We start from the raw sequence: 19,774 nt of genomic DNA, 5'->3' as shown, positions 1-19,774 counted from the left end.
ATCCTCCGCCTCCGATGTCTTTTATCACGCTGCGTACAATATAACAGGCTCTGCTGTCAAAGTATTAACTCCAGGAGTCTGGGTGTCTGCGCTGTGGGTTTCAAAAAGGCATCTGGGAGATTCACCTCAAACACTTTTACCACACCTCAGCTACGTGCCAGTGCTTTTCAATGTGCCGCTGTGTACACAAGTGATAGCTCAATTGCATTTCAATACAAAGAGCACTATAAAGAGCCAAATGACCTGAATTTTTCCTAAACTCTGCTGTGACTCCTTTTTTTCCCCCATCATTTGTCTGTTTGTTTTTTTTAATTAATTCCTTCCTTCTCTCCTTCCTTTCTTCCCACCCTCTTTCCTTCCTTCCTTCCTTCCTTCCTTCCTTCCTTGTCTCCCTCCTTCCTCACCTCCAGGGCGTTGTTGGTGCGTGGGGAGCGCGGCGGCTTGGAGGCGGTCTCGCCACACCGCGGTGGGTGGTGGCTGCAGTGTTGCCGGGCGGCGCCTGGGTCTCCCATCAGGAAGGTCAGCTGTCGGAGTTGACCCTGCAGAGACGGAGCGGTCGATTTAATGTCAAAACACAGTAAACGGCCGTGAAATTATCTTAGTGTACAGTTATTTAACTTGGAGATTGTGTTACCCCCATCTGTGAGTCTGGGCAGTTAATGATGCACATTTGCATTTATACACCCTGCACATTTGGTTTTGCACTGTATAGTATAACAGTGGGAATCGGTTAACTTCAAATATACATGTATCTGTAAAATCCTTGGTAGCAATCTTCCACTTATTTATTATGTTGATATCTATATCCTACTCTAGTCTTTGATTTGTTTATTTTTTATCCCCGATTCTGCTGCTCCACTGATACAATTTCCCCACAAGGTTCTCATCTCATCACAATAAACTGATTCTGATTCTGTGTGTTGATTGTTAAAATGTAAACACACAGAATCAAAATGACCCTTTATACATGTATGGATATAGTCTTACATATGTGCATATGTAATATATGCAGAACCCCAACCACCCCCCACCCCCCTCCACACACACACACACACACACACAGGGAGGTTACTACAGGTCATAGATTTAACTGAGGTTCCCATGGGATCCTTTACTCGTGGCCCTCTGACACTGGGCCAAATATGACAGGCAAGACATCAACAGCCTAGATCTAAAAAAGAGCTTTGTCCCTAGGCTATGTTTATAAGAATGTCTGTGAGTGTGTGAGAGCGTCAGACTGTGTGTGGTTCAGCATGAATGGCTTTGTTTAAAGGAAAGATTAGTATCACTTCAAGCAATACACAAATGAAGTGAGACCACATGTGGACATCAAATTTAACGTACGTGTAGCGTTAAAATGCAAATTCCTCACATTGTTTTGCTGAATTCAGGCATGCCGGTGCACATCACATGGATAATGGTGGCAAAATATGAATAATAGTAAACACAGCAAGTAAAACGTAAGATCGTTCTTTTGAGGGCTATAACCTAACAAAGTTGGAAGACAGAGAGAATACCTATCTGCTATATACACTACAAAAAACAAACAAAAAAACATACAGATGTTTTAATAAGTTGAAAAAGAAAAACAATCTGCCAGTTGGGAGAGATACTGTGGCATCATCTTGAAAAGACCACTGCAGGAAAGTGACATGTGAAACCACATTGGAAACGTGTGACTTTATCACCCTGCTGGCAGTTTTTTTTTAAAAATATGTTAAGATAAGATAAGATTGCACTTTACTGATCCCCAAGGGGAAATTCTGGAATATATAATAATATGATATTAAAGAGGATAGGATACCTCCCATATCCCACACGGATATGTTTGTATCCTAAGGAACTCCATCTGAGAAGTGTTGTTAGTTTTGACTTGGCACTGTATACAATTGCATTACTGTCATACTGTTTATACTGTAGGTAGGGAGATAACAACAGTGGGGAAAGTGAAACCTATGAATAAAATACTTGCATACCTGATGCATTCTCTCATTGTGCTGATTGTCTAATGACAACAAAATGAACAGTCAAATTAAATGATTCCTCATTTTCCTGGGGACCCCCTCGAACCCCCCCAGTGCTCCCTGGACACCACTTTGGGAACTGCCTTTATACAACTGTCTCTCTCTCTGAGATCTTGAACAGATTTCCCTCTATGGATCTCTGTCAGGGATTGTGAATTACAAACTGGGGTACTGGGGCTCCTGCTGTGGCCAATCAGATAATTTGATACTAAAATAAAGCTAGTTTGAATCAGCTTGAATTGGTTTGGATATTGTTGGAACATAAAGATCTGTTGATATCAATCCCTGCGGTGAGATCGACCCTTTGCGGTGTCTATCTAGACTGAGTAATGACAAGCAGCCACATCGGCTTGCTACTGTAAAAAGGCCGGTTTGAGCTAGCTGACTACTAGGTGTAGCACCAATGCACCAAAACACCAAAACACTAGACTGGCTGCAGGTAGGTGATGCCCAAAAGTTTTGCTGCAGGCAACATTACAAACTGACAGAAGACAAAACAAGACAACAGTCAAAATCATCTGATATTTCTGAGGTCATGTAAAATAAATCGTGTTCTGTTGACCGATTTCAGAAGGTGCTTGCAGTGTGAACACATGGCCAGCGTGTTTCACTGATGCTTCCTGCTCTCTGCAGCAGAACAGCCCAGGGAAATAATCCCATAACACTTCAGGAATAGAGAGGGGTCAAACTACAGATGTCGACGTGTGTCTGTCAAATCACAGACATCCACTGTGTACAGTATCTTCATGTGGGACAGGAATTTGGAGTCATTTCTTTAACGATTGATCTTGAGTTACGTAACTCACTCGTGTAAAAAACAATTTATGCCTAAAACAGACATGTGAACAACTCAGGCAATGAATGTTTTCCCCCTCAAGTATAAATAATATAAAATATGTGAATTCTACATATTATTTACTTTAAAATGCTGCATTATTCTGGCAACTTTGTGTTTAAAGAACATGTAATCAACATGTAATCACTTCACAAACTATACACCAGGATGGCCGAGTGGTTAAGGCGTTGGACTTAAGATCCAATAGACATATGTCTGCGTGGGTTCAAACCCCACTCCTGGTAAATGAATTTTCCAGAATCTCCCCTAAGGGATCAATACAGTGCAATCTTAATCTTAATCAGAAGTACAAACTGATATAAGAAGGTTTCCTGGTACATTGTTTCCCGAATTTCCCCTAGGGATCAATAAAATGCAATCTAAACTATCCATCTATATTTTTCCATATTGTAAACCAACTAGCTGTTTATTCATTCACATTCCTAATTGTCATAGAAAGAAAGGGCATTATCTGTATTATAATTAATATTTTTAAAGGGATTTCTTCTCTATCGTGCATTCATAATGCCTTTATGTACCTGCACATTATGTACACAGTTCTACAAAAGAATCATGTGGCTCATACTGACCTGTAGAGATGAACTGATAAGCTGTAATTGTTGACCAAGTTATTGAAGAAAATCCCAATTCTGTACTATGCTATTCTCCCAGTGATGACCAGCAATAAAATTCACAAAATTTGTAAAATCAGTTCTGCAGATTAGGCTCCTGCAGATTAGACACTGGTACACCACATCTGAATCTGATTCATTGATGAAATATTTCACAAAAACATCACAGCAATCTGGCAAAAAAATGGGGTTAAACAGCATTCTCTTTAGTTAAGGCGTGCATTATAAATACATCAGTACTATAGAATTCATTCAACACTTGCAGCTTAAACGCATTTAATCTGCAATGCAATGACTTGCTGGCAACAGATTCTTTCGTGTCAAATGAATGAATTTCCATTGGAGGGCAATGCATTGAACATATTGTGATGGCTGCTTTAAACTGGAGCTGGATTCAAACCTACAGCACTGAAAGCGCATGGCATTTTTCTCGGCCCTTCTGTGGGAAATGTGCAGTGCATTTCAAACTTGTTGCATTTTAACCTTACATAAACTCTCTATGTCTTGCTTAATTATGTTTTGGCTTTGACCCGCCAGCATTACAAATGGCCTGCTTGGAAATAAACACTCTGAAACAGAACGCAAAATGTGTCCCCTCCAGCCGTGTTGCAATGGAGTGGATGACAGTGAGAGTTATAGATAGAGGTGTAGTGCGGTTATATATGGTTTAGTGTTGCCCGGCACAACACATCCGACCAGAGTGAAGACTGTCACCACCTCTGAGTAAGGAAGTGCTCTGTCCTTGGAGCGCCGTTAAACATCGTCACCGGGGGGAAACAAAAGCGATGGAGAATCCATTTTAACTGGCGCTAAGCACAAAGACAGATGCTGTTTCTATAATCCTTCTCCTGACCCCCACGGTGATTCAGTCATACTGCCCGATCTGATTCTCATTCTTCATAAATACTGGCTGCAGCTGGGGACTGTGGCCTGGGATAGCATGGAGATGTCTTTATATTATGTAGACTGGAGAAGACGGGGTGGCTGAGGACAGTGAGCAGGCTTCCACTGTCCAACCACACACCGGTGTTTCCTCTGTAATGTTATGTAGCAGTGGTCCTTGGGAGGTGATTTAAGTTACGGTTCTAGAGCAGGTTGATTTTCTAGGGATACTTTATAAAAACAAACACATGAATTGTGTAAATCTGTATGTGTGTGTGTGTGTGTGTGTGTTATGTGTTGCGTGCATGAACAAGCATGTAGGCATTTTGTGATTAAACGCAAAACAGCTGCACTGTTTGTGAATGGTTTATTGCCTTGTAACTGTAGCTTTTTAAAAAAAAACTTTGGCTGTTGCATAATGTGTATTATTTCACTGATTTTTGGCAATAAGCCACTTGTCCATTCACAAACCATCACAAAATGCATGCATGCCTGCTCCTGCGTGCAGCATTCACACACACACACACACACACGTGCACACACATGCACATGCACACCCACACCCATACACACACATTATAGAACAACAACCTGGGCCAGTATTCTAAAAGTACGTTGCTATAGATGATCTCATCTAAAACCAGTCCAAGATCATTCAGTCATCCTGAAGTTTATTGTTAAGTCAACTGAGGATCTGACCGGTGCTAGTAGAATAAAAATTCTATTCTACAGTTTTTATGAATTCAGCTTGTGGACATCTTGTAAATGTTTAGAACAAAGGGGACAGAGTTACAGGATAGGTGGGGTGGGGTTGGATGATGGTTGTTTGGGGTGCAAGGGGATCGTGTCAAGGGTGGGGTTGTGTTTGTTTGTGTGTGTTAATATGTTTCTAGTTATGCTCTGTGTAAACAAGTGTTAAATATATTAAAAAAAAAAAAAGAATGTGTCAGAGCAGGTGAAGATCTAGAAAAAAACAGATAAAGCTGGATGGAAACCACTTACTTCAAATGGAGTCTCAAAGCCCTCGATGATGCCTCCAACCATGAGCAGCCCGTCGGTGGTGATGCCCATGCCGTGGTACACCCAGTCCACGCTCTCCACCAGGGAACAGTCCACATACAGTGCGAACCGCTTGGTGGAAACACTGACAGCCACATGGTGCCACTCGCCATCAGACAGACCGCCGACCGGGAACCTGAGAGAGACGTCATAACAAAGAGCCACATGGGTAATTATGTAATCACATCTCTTTCATTTTGTTGTTTTCCCTTTAGTTGAACGTTTGCATGGTGATGAGTGAATTTCACAGCCCTTCGACCCTTGAAAACAGTTTGAACTAGAACTGAACAATTAATTGGACAAGCAACATCTTGACTGCTAGGCAGCCTCTCTAACCAATCTGCTAATCTGCTGCCTGCATGGGCTTGATCAAATTGTTTCACTTAAAAGGTGGAGATTGTGTGAAGAATGACTTACAAAAATGCTTAAAAAGTATCTACTATAAGCCAAATGTACAGTAAAAGTGCCAGTAAGGTATAGTAGCCAAGTGTGTCTGTCTTTTGGCCAAGTTCTGTCTGCTGTCTGGCAGTGATGTATTGCTTCAAGTGCTGTGGTTCATGCAGAGAGGAGGAACTTGCCAGTTTTCGGATAAAACAGCACTTAGATCACTCCACCAAAGAGAAAGCCAAACACAAATGCAAACAGACAGAAAGACACACACACACACACACACACAGTAGCTAAGGGGTAGGGGTGGACATCGGTCGTTGAATCCTCAACTACCTGTAGTAGCCAGTGCTCATCAATCATATTGATGGTTCCACAGAGTTCAATACTGAGTCATCTCTTATTCATAATATACATACGCAATTTGGGGTCATTACTTTGTCACACCACTGTTCACTATTATGCTGATGACACGGTCATCTATTCACCATCGCCCTCTGACCAAGCTTCTGCAAATTTGTAAACTACTAATTTATGAAATTACTAAATTTACTCAATCAAGCCAATTTCCACACAGCATGTTTGAACTGCCTACACTATTATCTATATTACATTATTCCTATTTCACAGAATTTTGATAATTGTAACTGACTGTGATGCAGAAACAAAGTTGATGACTATGATGTGCAAACCGGAAGGGATGCATGATTCCTTCATGTTAGAGCAATCAAACTGGTGGACAGGTTTCAAGTCTCCCCCACTACACCAATCAGCATGATGGTAGCTCTATAACAAGCAACTTTACATCAAACATTTTTGAATTTCGTACAAAACTTTGTTTTCGCTGTGTTGAGTCCTGTGCTCAAGTTGCTCAAGTGGCATCGGATTTGCAAAGATGCAATGTTTAGGTGGAGGAAAGCATGGAAGTCTTGTCAACAATTGCTATTAGTGTTAAAACGATGTATTATTATGTTTTGTTTGGCATTCTATACAAATAATTAGAATTGTCACACATTTTGTGCATAATTATAGGTTGGTTAGTTGTGAATAAACAACAGCTGCAAATAGTACCCAGCCAAGAGTTTAATAACCATGCTACAAAAGCTAAAACAGATTGTTTATATACAACTGTTGGCTGATAAATTCATTACGACAATGATTACATGCCTCATGCACACTTACTCCTCGTCACTCTATCGCTGCAGCACAAAGTAGCTTGGTGCCGTTTGATTCATAAAATAAAGAAACAGCATCTAAACAAATAACTTTTTTAGCACTTGAATGGACACCAAGTCATATTTATGAGTTCTGAAGGTGGAAGTACGAGCTTAAGAGAAGCACTTGAAGGCAGCATCAGTTCTGAGACATCTGTGTGACTACGTATAAAAATAATAAAGCTCGACTATTCGGTTGGACTCTAAAATTTATATCCCTATTTGACTTGTGAAACAATTGAAAACGCCCATCCCTACTGAGCAGGTGGACTCACTCATAATGTCGTTGCTGCGTGCCTATGAAGATGACAGCGTGGGCGCTGATACGCAGCTGCAGCATGACGTGGCTGTCGGGGCTGAGCATGGTGACCACACTGTACTCCTCTCTCCGGGGGCTCTGGAGCTGCACCAACAGACTGAACTCATCTGCAAACCTGCACACAAACACACATGGGCACACACGCACGCATAGGTTAGGTAGGGATGTTATGACTTCCAATACGCTGCTTTGTTTTGTTTGTTTGTGTTTTATTTTGTTTGTACACTGTATTGCGTCATTTTGTTTTGCGACTGATTGTTGATAAGTTAGATCTAGGTAGGCCTGTTCTCTGTAAAGTAAATAAACCTGACTTGACTTGACTTGACACACACACACACACACACACACACCAATTACTCATATTGCTGCTATGAAAAAAACATACAGGATTACCAGTAATTTAAGGATTCAAATATGTTATATGTGGCCAAGAACAGTACAATCAACACTGGTGGACATGAACATTTTGCTACTGAAGCTCTAAACTGAGGAAAGCCTCTAATTTATGGATGTTATAAAATCTGCAGATTGGCACATCTCCAATGAAAATATATTTGCAGACTGACTATAGAGACTCATGGAATGTTTCTTTTTTTTTTTTTAGAGCATTTCAATCACCACACTACTCTTAGGGCTGAGAATTTGTTTCTTCACACATTGTCCTTCACACCGTCTGAGAAACACATACGTACATGGTACATGTGTGCATTTCAACACAGGGGGTTAAGAACGTAGTGTTACCTGCGCCTCAACAGCAGGTAATGGTTCAATGTCTTACTCAAGTACACTTTGAGAGGAAATTCTGGTACCAGGACAATATCCCTAATCCTCACCACTTGGGCTTTTATGCACAAGTGACCAATGCAAATACTGTACAAACATAAAGAAAAAATGTATCTTTATTCCCCCAAAAATCATCCAGGATACTATAAAGAGTCACACTTTTACAATTGATTCTTTGTGGAGCTGTAAATTGGTGCGGCATCATACTGTAGATTACAGTGTGTGACAATATTTGAAATCTCATTTCTGGCTATAGGCGATAGTTGTGAATGTTTACTTATGTATGGTAAACCTAATGTTCCTTGACCATGGGAAGAACACATTTCAGAGCTGAAATCAAGAGCCATTCTCTTTAAACTTGTGGTATAGATTCCATTCCCCTTATCATATTTGTTGGATTATTCGTGGGATTATTATTATCATTTACCTATGAGGAGTTTCATGCCAAAATGAGAATAACACTGTTTGAAAAATATGACAACTACCTTGACAAAATGATTGATGACATGAGAGTAAAACTCAATATTGAATAATATTGAAGTTATGAGTCTTCTCCTTGAAAATAGATGAGATCATCTGTGGGGGTTTTTTTTTATATTGACCATCAAGCCAAATTTTTTCCAAAATGGATACAGTAATTTGAATCAAGACCCTTACTATTTGCATACGTAGGTGCTATAAAGACAGAGTTAACACAGGCAGATGTTGGAGATGAAACTGTACCCGTCAGTGAAGAGCCGTCGCAGAGGGAGAGCCAAGGTGGAGTACTGGCCAACCTGCAGCACCGGACACCTGTTGCCCTCCAGAGTCATGGAGGCGTTGCTGCTGTTTGACACCTGAAGGGACAGCTCCTCTATAACGTTCACTTCATCTGTAGTGACAGAATACAGGGGGCAGTTAATGCAGTGCAGAAGCCATTGTGCAGAACATACTGAAGACAACCAAGCAATCATTTCACAGATAGTGAGCAGGAGTTCGCCAAGTTCAACATCAAACCAAACAAGCATGAACATTTTCACAATTTGATGTTATTTATTAAGTAAAATATGTTATTAATATATGTTATTAAGTAAAATCATATTTTATACAGCTTTGGAAAATGTATTGAACTGATATCAGAAAGATATTTAGGTCCTGATTTCACAAAGCAATGCAGTGAGCAGTTAGACATCAGACATTGTCTAAACTTTCATTTCGGCACTCTATTTACAAAGGTTTTCAGCAGTGGTGCAGACTGTTGTATCAACATTTACTCAACGTCAAAATGTTTTCTGGGTAAGGCCGAATGCCGACCGGATTCTTTGACATTACTGTCAATGGACAGAATAAACTACTGCATGTTTTTGACAGCAGTTTTTTTAGTGCGTAAAGCAAAGAGGACGATGTGGTTCAAAGGGATGTGGTTCAAAGGGATTTTCATTAGCTACACAGCAATGGAGAGAGTTACAAAGTAGCACTTCTTACAAGTTGCAGTAGAGAAATGAATGAGTGACACAGATTACGCTGGTTTAAAAAATAAAAATATATCAATAGAACTTTGAGAGAAACATGAAGCTGTGGTTTCAGGTGCAAACTGGCAATACACACAATTCAGAGGCCAAACATTAAGACCTGTATATCCCCAATTGATTTGCCTATAGTGCAAACAAGTCACATAAATTCAGTAGTAAAATGTAATTCTTCTTAAAACAAGTGAAAATATCTGCTGATCGATGAGCTATTTCTCTAATTTTCAATGCAACTCATTTTGTTCTGATGTATCTTAGCTTGCTTAAAGAAATTTCTTTCCTCAAGCGACAGTATGAAGAGTTGAGAGTGGGGAGATCTGCTATGTTTCAAGATAAAGGGAGGGGGAGGTTCTGGGGTTTGCTGGGGGGGGGGGAAATGACAACCATCTGCAGCGAGCAAGCAAAGAGTGGTCCCGAATCATTCCTATGGTGGCACTTAGGAAAAACCCTGAACATGCTGTGAAAAGACCACTCGCTGATGGCATTACAAAGTAGCGGAAAACCACTTAAGGGGGCCATTGCCTCTCAAAGCTCTAGAGGGCGGGTACAAATTCCATTCTATTTCAAAAATGTGGCGGTGCCCCATACTGCCTGCCATTGTTTTCCCTCTCTCTCTCTCATGAGCTTATTTCCTGTCACTGGATGTCGGTACAGGAGAGTCTTTTAATTTACGCTACGCGAGGCAGTAAAGTGCCATTCGTCATGCCCTGCCCGGAGGTGGGTGTTGTTGATAAATACCGCACTTGAAGAACTCCTTCTAGGGGTCATGAATACAGCTCTTGATCAGTTTTGGAGAAAGTGAGTCAGTGCTGAAAGACTGGTATTGTTGCCTATTGATTATACTCTTAACTTGGGGAACGGACTGAGCTCACTCCAAACATAAATGGGAATTTCACTGTATAAGAGGTGGGGCTGAGGCCAATTAGGCTAACACAGATGGCGCACTTGAGTAGCAGGCAGGCAAATCAGCTTGGGCTCTTCAGCTTTAGCCTTAGCAGAGACAGAGACTATTCATACTGCAATGATCTACAGGGGCCCAAAGCAGCGGGGTACCTAAATATCGCAAAGGCAGCACTTAAACACAAACCTGCAGGGATTTAAGCACAATGAGCATATTTCAGAATTGGCAGAACAGATATGGGATTGCTCAAGCAGATTAAACCCCACTCCTACCAAGCACCTTTATAAATGCGTCCGTGTCTATCAGCCCTTTAGAGGCTCAACCCTTAATACTCTCTTTAAAGGATAAGGCTGGTGTTTTTTAATGCATTGCTTACCATCAACAAATCCTATGAAAATAACAAAATCAGCAATGATTTTCTTTTGCCAACAAGTTTCGTCCATGTAGCCGGTGCCCAATGAAGCCATGTCCCAGCAGCCATAGAACTCTATTGTATTAAAAAAACAGTTAAAACCTGTCAAAGAGCCATGCGGTTGCTCTGAGCATCATATTTCATCATCGCGATGCACCGGGCCGGCCTACTTCTTCCTCAAACAACTTAATAAGCCGGCTGTAAACATGTTTGCAATCTCAGGAAAGTAGTTCCGTAGCACCGAAAATAATCCCCGGCGTAATGAAGAATTTGTTCCCATTTGAATTTGATTTGGTAATAACTACAACAGTCTGACTTTTCGTGGTAACAGTTAGCTGTATTTCAAGGCTTTTAGCTTACAATTGAAGCCAATGACTTCCGGGTTGACAGCTAAAAGCGGCATGTGGGAAGTCAGAAAGTAACAGGAGTAGAGCAAACGCATTGTTGATTTTGTTATTTTCATAGGATTTGTTGACGGTAAGCAATGTATTAAAAAACACCAGCCTTATCCTTTAACAGCAGTGTCAGACACATCATCAGCAAGCAGAGCACTATGGTCACACTCTGCTGCCCTGAGGAATGGCGCTGAGGGAACGTAACATATCTGGTGTCGCACTAAAAATTCCAACATACCAGCATTCCCGCGATCCAGGGATGCACAAAGACATATGGACATGGAAGAAAGCACTGGGAGAAAAAAAGCATTTGATTTTCATCCTCACATCCTGCCTATAGTTGGAAGGACGTGAGGGGGCAGCAGGTCAAACAGGTCGGAAATTAGGTAAACAAGATGTCTGTTTGATGGGGCTTTGTAACACAATAGCTTGATCTCCCTCATAGATGAAGTCCACATGCGGCGATACAGTCATCTTCGATTTCAGTCGGGCCACAAAGATCCCGTCTGATGAAGAAAACGTGCGCTCGAGTTCAATTTCAGATGGTAATCTAACAACCTGAGACATAAAGCCTTAGGTTTGGATTTGTGGTTAATCAGACACTTGAGTTCTGCTTAATGGTGTGATTAGATTTCAAAGAGGAATACGCAGTTGCTTATCTCAGCAAGTCATCTCACATTATAATGGTTGCGAACAATTGGATTGAATGCATTTTACAGAACAGTGCAAAGCCACCCACAAATGACCTTTGCTTTAATCTGTGGTGACCTAACCTGTAAAAAGAGGTGCTGAATGGGAAAACTGCCCCGGGACGGTCGAGGTTAATAACTGTTATGCCTCTGTAACACAAACACTCTATCCCAAACTTTTATCTTTTACGGATCATCTATTGAATATGGTGTGTCTCAGATTACACAGAAACACTGTCAAATCCATGGTTACAGATGCTAGTGACAAACTGATGGTATCTTGACCAATATATTTACTCCACACTCTCAAGTATCAATTGTTCTCACCATATCTGTGTGATGTTGCAGTGTGGTAAAAATATAGCCGAGTGATTTAAGACAGAAATGACTAATGTCTATTTTGTGCGTTTTTCCCACTTCTCCATGAGCGAGAAAATATGAGAAACCAAATCTTTCTTTATCAAAAATGCAGCTCCAGCTAACAAAAAGCTAACTTACAAGTCACTCACTATCATTATCATATGTCTAATAACTACATTTACAATTCACAGAAGCCCATATGGGATCGCCAAGTGTGTACTTCTCAATTAAAAGTCAGTTTTTAGAAAGGGCAGAGATAGTTGCTGGTGCAGAGACAGATTTCCCACGGCTGTATAAAGCTGCAATCTCTGAAGTCATCTAACATATGTCAAGACAGCCTGATCAAAAACTGCAATTCAGTGCTTTTTTCCCCTTATTTTATTGCCCATTAACATTGGTTTACTATCTGTGGAACTAATGTTACAAGGAAGAAATAGCTTCTCCAAGATGAAAACATTCCTGTCAGACACGTCATGTCTGCCCTCTGTCCCTGCAGCTCTTGTGCATCACCTCACTGTGGGAAACCAAGCTAGAAATAAATGACACTCCTGGAGAGCTACAAAGGAGTACAATTTGGTCCAAGGTAACATAATAATAGCATGAATGAGGTAGATAGTCATCCCATGAGCTTTTCCAATGAGCTGATTTCCATCTGAAGCATCAGGTAAGGTGATCCCAGCTATGCTTTGGCACACAAAAAAAATCAACACTTATATTAACTACAATTAAGAATTGTAGCAAATGATCATTCTACATAGCTATGAAGGAGAAAAAATAAAAGTCTTTTGATTTTTTTCCACTTCATTCAACAGGCTTTAAACCCACTCTTACACAAGCTTTTAACAGCTTACAAATGGCAATGAACCACAGTAATCACATTAACATCAATAACATCCTATATCTAAGAATGCTATAGAAAACATCCACTGTATTATCCAGTGATGGCAGTGGAATCCGATGCTACAATATCTAAACGCACACTAAACCAGTAATTTATAACCCCAGGGACTGGAAAATGTTCTCACACACTTACTGATCCTCTGATGGTCTTAATTAAGCCCCACTTGTGCTATAGCATTCATGAAAGAACATTTCATGTGCCAACGCTATGCCCTCGAGCAAAAACTAAGAACATTTTCATGTGCTTTCTCCCCACACCATAATCAAAGGATCAAGCCATTAGGATGGATGGTGGAGGGGGGGGGGCTGCCAGTCATGCCTGTTCTGTTCCCTGCAGAAAGTAAAACAGATGTGACACAAGGCGGGCCTGCATCAGCAGAAATGTGTGGATAGAGAGGACGCAAGTGGGGGTGTGTCCAAGGCTCGAGTAATGATAATAATACTGCAGAGAAAGAGAGAAAGAGAGACATAGCACTAGCCAGAGATGAAAAAAGAGACCAAGAGATAAGGATAAGGATGAATAGAATAGAATAGAACAGAAGATATGGCAGAGGGGGAAAGAAGTGCTGAAAACCAGAGACACAGACAACAGCTGTGTAAGATCATCTTTAAGTGCCCCCAGTCATTGTAAAGCATCTCTACATTTTTTGTTAGCACGCCATCTTCTGATCCTCTCCCATAAATCTCTTGGGATGTTCCTCTGATGAGGGAAAGGAATTAGAACATCATCCGCTATCATGACACAAAATAACACATCGCTAACAAGAGCCTCTTGAGATCCAAGACCCATTATACTGCTATTATGCTAGTGTTGTTTTTCTTCAACATGTTGATTGTTGTATTAATTAAATACAAACAGACGAATAAAAGGCCCCACTTATCATGTGTTTACATCAGTAGCTACTCAAGCAGTTATTTGCCAGAAGTACTTTGTTTTATTTTGAGACAGTTTGTCCAGTGCTGACAATGGTTGCCTATTTGCCAGTGAATAAAAGTCAGTTGCAGCTTAACTTCTGGCCAACATTTTCTGTCTGTTATCACTTGTGTACTACAGTAGCATTGCTATATGTCCTGCCTAGCACTGCAACACCATTAACTCGACAGCTAGCAATGGGTTAGCATCTATCTGCTGGCTGACAATAGCACAGCAATGTACATGCATTTAGTTTTAACACAATGCACTGTTAAATATTCCAGTATTGCGGGAAAAATGTTTTGTCTGGCAGGCAGGGCCATGCGTGCTTCATCCATGATCTGCTTCACAATGGTATTATGTTTATGAGCCACACATATGGTTCTCATGCATCTTGCATTGCACTAAAGAGTGATATAAATTCCACCCTTTACCATACTTTCTCCCCATGCCAGACAAGAGTGACAAGTGTTGATGGTTCTGAGTCTTATGCTTAAATCAATGCGGCACAGTGCGTTTAGGCTCATAGCAGGTCTGGCTGTTTGGAAGGTATCGGAAGGTATCGACCTGTTTCCGGGAGGGATTTCACAGGATTACCTTGGAAACAGCAGAACTTAATGTAACGGAGCTGTCCATTGATTTAATTGGCTGTTCTTTCTCAGCTGCATCAAATGGCAGCAGCCCCAGTCTCCTCCATCTCCTCCGTTTTAGCCCCGCGACAGCAGGGGCTCTATGGATTGTTTTGTGGGGCGGGCGGTAGCTCTGTTCGCCACTTTTGGTCACATGGCTGAAAGTGTGCCGCAGGGAGTTAGACTGCAGACTCTCAGTTGTGAGACCCGAGTTTGATTCCCAGCAGGGACGCTTCTACAAAATGCAATGTCATGGGGCTTTTAGACTTAGTCTTGTTGAAGTTGAAGTTTTTGGGCAATGACTAAGATGCTCTTATCCACACAGGATTGATGGGCTGTGAGCTGTTCAGGTGCGAGGAAGCGCGCGCACACACACACACACACACACACACACACACACACACACACACACACACACACACACACACACACACACACACACACACACACACACACACAACTACTCACTACCACACTGCCAGTTTCCCTTTGGTTTCATTTTGTGCAAAAACATTCTCTTCTTTTGTGTTTTATCCTTTGATATATCCAAATAAGGTGAAGTAAAAGAAGAAGCACATAAGGTCAGATCCTTCTTTTTTTAATTAATGGAGGAAGGGGCTATCAGTTATGTGTTGTGTGTCAAGGCACATCGGGGGTAATGTGCTTTGCTATTTGTCATTGAGTGCTGTGAAAATGAATCAGACCTACATCCACTGCCTGAAAAATGCACTCGCTGTGTAATTTGGCAGTGTTACGGCATATTTGTTATTGTTTTGGATGAAGCTCATTGTGAAAGCACATACTCTATAGCTGTAGGCTAAACTCTGCCTCTGTGAAACACATACTGAAGTGTCTATCCAATTTTTCAATCACCATAATATATAAATCAAATACATAAAGTCTACCCACCACCTAATTAGCCTCAAGAAGCGAACACTATCTTACAATGCCGTCATACATTCTGCTGTCAAAGCGATAAAAATCCCTTTGACAGGATCTGAAACAGCAGTAAAAAATGTTTGTGAAAAACTTTCAACAAATGGAGCAATTTGAAACCGAAAAAGCTTTGAGGAAGAAAGAAAAGCTTGGAGCGTGTTCTGCATCTCCTCGACGGAAAAACCTCAAACATTCAAACAATGTAATTCCAGAAGCATGATGCTTCACAGTGTGAACATGAACACCAGCCCTTGGAAAAGGGTTTTCTTTGGAAGTGTGGTTTTGGAGTGGAGGGCAGTAGAGGGGAGCGAGGCCAAGCGGGGAAGCCATACAAACCACTACAGTCCAGATTCATCTATCCCAAACCATCAGGTCTTGGCCACGCCCCTCTCCACTGCGCTACCTTCAGTTTAGCTCAGACATCAGTGGAGCATGTAAGGAGCTTACAGGCCTAATGCCAGACTGTTACAGTAGGTACCAAAGCTCTATCATGAGCCCGCTATAGAGAATGGCATAAGGCCAACAACAAAGGCAATCTACTCTTTTATTTTTTCTAAATTTCTGGAGTTACAGCAATTATCGGACTTGGCTGATGTCCCGGTCCCAGCCAGCCCACTGCAGTAATGCTGAAAGGAGGGAAATCTAGCCAATAGGACCAGGGGGGAGGGTGCCAATTTCTCATATGGACAAAGGGTCAAAACTAAGGATGCACCAATCAATCATCCACCAATAATAATCAACGATAGACAGTGTAAATAGGTAATCAGTCATCAGCTGATCACCGTTTCAATTGCCCAATCACATTAAATGTGATTACATTCATTATTTATGCTTGTGTTATTTGACAGTAACTGAATAAGGACTTTTTTTTATTAGAGAACGTGCCCACTCATTCTTTTAACTGTCCTTGTGCTTTTTAATTTCAAAATTGCCAGGAGCGCAATGCAGAGAGAGACTTGGTCATTTATTTTTGAAAGTGACTGATGATTGTATTTGCTTGCTGTTTTTAACTGTTATTAAAGATTCACAGGCCATATATATTCATTTCTGACATGGTGTAAATTTAATAACTTCTATGATTAGAAACAAATTGGACAAAAGGCATAACCTATGCTGCCACAATTAAACTTTTTTCATGTACTACCTGCAGCAGGTGAGTAAGCACCTCAGTCATCATGCAAACATTAGCATGTATTGACCATGTTTGGATAAAAACCAAGATTTAGCCAGCCATAAGTACAATCTGTTAAACACAGTGCTATATTGAAATTGTACTTGTTATGCTTGCTGATGATGTGCCATTGCTAGTAGAAAGTCTGTGTTAAATGCATTATTCTAATCAGCGACCAGATTAGTAATTGACCGATTACACTGTTAAAAAATCAGTAATCAGAATCGGCCCCAAAAAACCTGATCCATAAATCCCTAGTCAAAACTCATAGGAGCAGTGGCATATCAGCATATTCATCAGCCTCAAATTGGGCGATCTGTTAAAAAAAGTTCACTTTAACATTCGCAAATTGTAAAACAACAAATTAATCTAGATTACATGATGTAGGTCTTTTGAGCTCCCTGTTTGAACATTGGTACTCTGATACAATGACAGACTTATTTCATCTCCTCTTTGACATGCACAGTGTATATGCAGAGTGTCAATCAAGCCTTGTAGCGTAAGACAAAACATTCTATTAACATTTTCCACATACCAAATCCTCCAGTGGGATCAGTAATACCTAGTTATGGCAGCGAGGCAGCTGTGTCAGTCAACGAGGGGCAAACCTGGCAGGCAGGGGGCATTGTGGGTCACTGGCACAGGACACAAAGGCTGAATGTTCTCCCCTCTCTCGCCTCTGACCTGAGCTTCAAACTCCGTCTGCCGCACACTGGCTTTATGAGCTGATCAGTGAGGCCCGTTCGCTTCTTAAAGACAGGCAGGCACTTTTCTGCTGTTTATATTTCGCTCCATATGGTGTCTGAGCTGAACCCTGAGGGACACCGAGGCAGCACAGCTCCAAGTAAATTATTCCTATTAATACACACACAGTATACAATATTCAATAGAGCGGCCCGGGAGATGTGGTTCCTGCTAACTGTGTGGCTGAATGCTGATGACTGTATCATATTCACAGTAATGGGAGAGTGATTTTGAACCATGGAGAGGTCAGAAGAGCACAGGTGGAGAGAGCTGGAGAGAGCGGTGCACCCTGGGAAGGTATTCACTGAGCCGTTCATGTGACTGGTACTGTAATTGGACTCCATGTCCCTGTTATAGGTAATGATAGGCAGTTATATAGACAGCCTGTGTTACCCTGTAATATAAATCATCCCTACCTTAGATGCAGGCATTATAATGATCCTAGAGCCACTTGAGTTTCCCATCCTGTCAATTCTGAAAATCTAACTTTCATTAAGCCTGCTGCTATTTTCAGACCTTGCCTCCAGTCAAGCCCAAAAGGAAGTAGTTCATATAATACGGAAATTCCCACTCTTCCTATCTCTAATAAACCAATACACTCGACACTCAGACCCTGATACATACTAGACAAATAACCTTGTCTAGTATGTATCAACTCAAACTGCAAAGACGAAAGCCACCAGGTTGTTTTGTGAGAAGCTAATGGTGTTAGAAACTCCACATGATTTTAAACAGAGGAAAGGTCTTGGTCTGCTCCATATGAATGTGAGGAGCATTGCTCTTAAGCTGGATCATGTAAATATCTTGGCATGTTATAATGTTCCTGTTTTATATATTTTTTTTATATTTGGTTTCATTGACAAAAAACTGTCAGTGCACTGAGAGTGGACTTGGGGCATAATTCCCCTTTTACCTTGGTTAGGGTCTGTCAGTCTCCCTCGACCTCAAATTCAGAAAGCTTCTCTCCCTTTGTATAGACTCAGAATTAATAATCATGACTGACCTTAACTTTGACTGGCTAACAACCGCCTCAGATAATGTTAAAGGAATCTGGGGTGAAATGAGAAAAATCCAATAAAATCCATCTTAATTGACCTAATTGTATCAAATAGATCTGAGGAAATTACTGCAAATGGTGTCTTTGATCCTGGAATTACCGATCACCGTTCAGGATCCCTCACTGGCTTACCTTTAGACAGTTTAGGAATGAATGTACGTAATCTTTGAGAAAAACAAAATCCCAATATTATATAAAGTCAATCTCACATTCTTTGACTAGCCCTGCATTATTCTGGAAGTTATTAAACTCCTCCAAGACCAAAAGTCCCAATTTCTCTGCCCACCCATATCAATTACAGAGATCTTTTAATCACTGGGCAGCAGGAGCTGGGCATTGCTTTTAATAAACATTTTGCTGAAGCCGTTCACTTGTTTGACATTAAATACAGGGGAGCTGCTATGTCTACAGATAATCTGTAGTCTTCCCCTCCTGTGAGAGATCATGACTCATCGCCTTCTCAGAACAACTCTCCGCTTTCTAATTTTAGTTTCCATGCTTCCACATCTCAGTAAGTCTCTAATGCACTTTCTGCTATAGATACCAAGAAAGCTACTGGTGAGGACAGCTTAGATCCCGTCTTCCTTAAACTATTTGCTCCTTTGATCCAAAGTTGCATAACTCATATTTTTTTAATCTAACAATAGTTTCTGGGTCAATTCATAAAGAGTGGAAAGCGGCACATGTTATTCCTCTCCATAAGTGGGTATAAACGTGATTCTAATAACAATCGCCCAATATCAGAACACTCGTTAAAAATCTGGAATCCTTAGTAAATTAACAATTTAAGGCTTTTTTAACAATGACATATTGGTTTTAACACTTTAAATGAGCCTCAATGTGACTTCAACGTGGAAAAAAACACCAAAAAAAACAAAAATAACAGTCTGCAGTGAACGTATATAGTCAATTTGACACTGACCCCTTCCCTCATATAGCATGGAAATAATTTACTTGGTTATGGATAGGGAATAAAATCAAAGTGTAGATCATATTGTAGATTGCAGAATCAGAAGCATAAAGG

At 40.9% G+C, this 19,774-nt stretch overlaps 1 protein-coding gene and 1 non-coding gene across 2 annotated transcripts in view; one reads left to right on the top strand and one right to left on the bottom strand.

The window, feature by feature from the left end:
* LOC139660863 (collagen alpha-1(II) chain) overlaps nucleotides 1-11,359 on the bottom strand; it is an 83,951-nt gene extending 72,592 nt beyond the window's left edge. Inside the window, exons 1-5 of the mRNA XM_071539120.1 lie at nucleotides 11,317-11,359; nucleotides 8,859-9,006; nucleotides 7,309-7,467; nucleotides 5,376-5,568; nucleotides 405-539 (exon numbers count right to left, since the gene is read on the bottom strand). Of these exons, the coding sequence (XP_071395221.1) occupies nucleotides 405-539; nucleotides 5,376-5,568; nucleotides 7,309-7,467; nucleotides 8,859-9,006; nucleotides 11,317-11,359 (678 nt within the window). The remainder of the gene's footprint in view (nucleotides 1-404; nucleotides 540-5,375; nucleotides 5,569-7,308; nucleotides 7,468-8,858; nucleotides 9,007-11,316) is intronic.
* trnal-uaa (transfer RNA leucine (anticodon UAA)) lies at nucleotides 3,022-3,104 on the top strand. Its single transcript has one exon. It is a non-coding gene; the product is annotated as a tRNA-Leu (tRNA).
* Nucleotides 11,360-19,774: the final 8,415 nt, after the last annotated feature.

This window comes from Centroberyx affinis, unplaced genomic scaffold (assembly GCF_046629955.1).
Source record: "Centroberyx affinis isolate AG114_WGS23_722 - 3 ecotype Tasmania unplaced genomic scaffold, CSIRO-AGI_Caff_v1 ptg003406l_1, whole genome shotgun sequence".
Lineage (NCBI taxonomy): Eukaryota > Metazoa > Chordata > Actinopteri > Beryciformes > Berycidae > Centroberyx > Centroberyx affinis.
The sequence above is the reverse complement of the archived record's forward strand: the minus strand, read 5'-3'. Positions and strand labels throughout refer to the sequence as shown.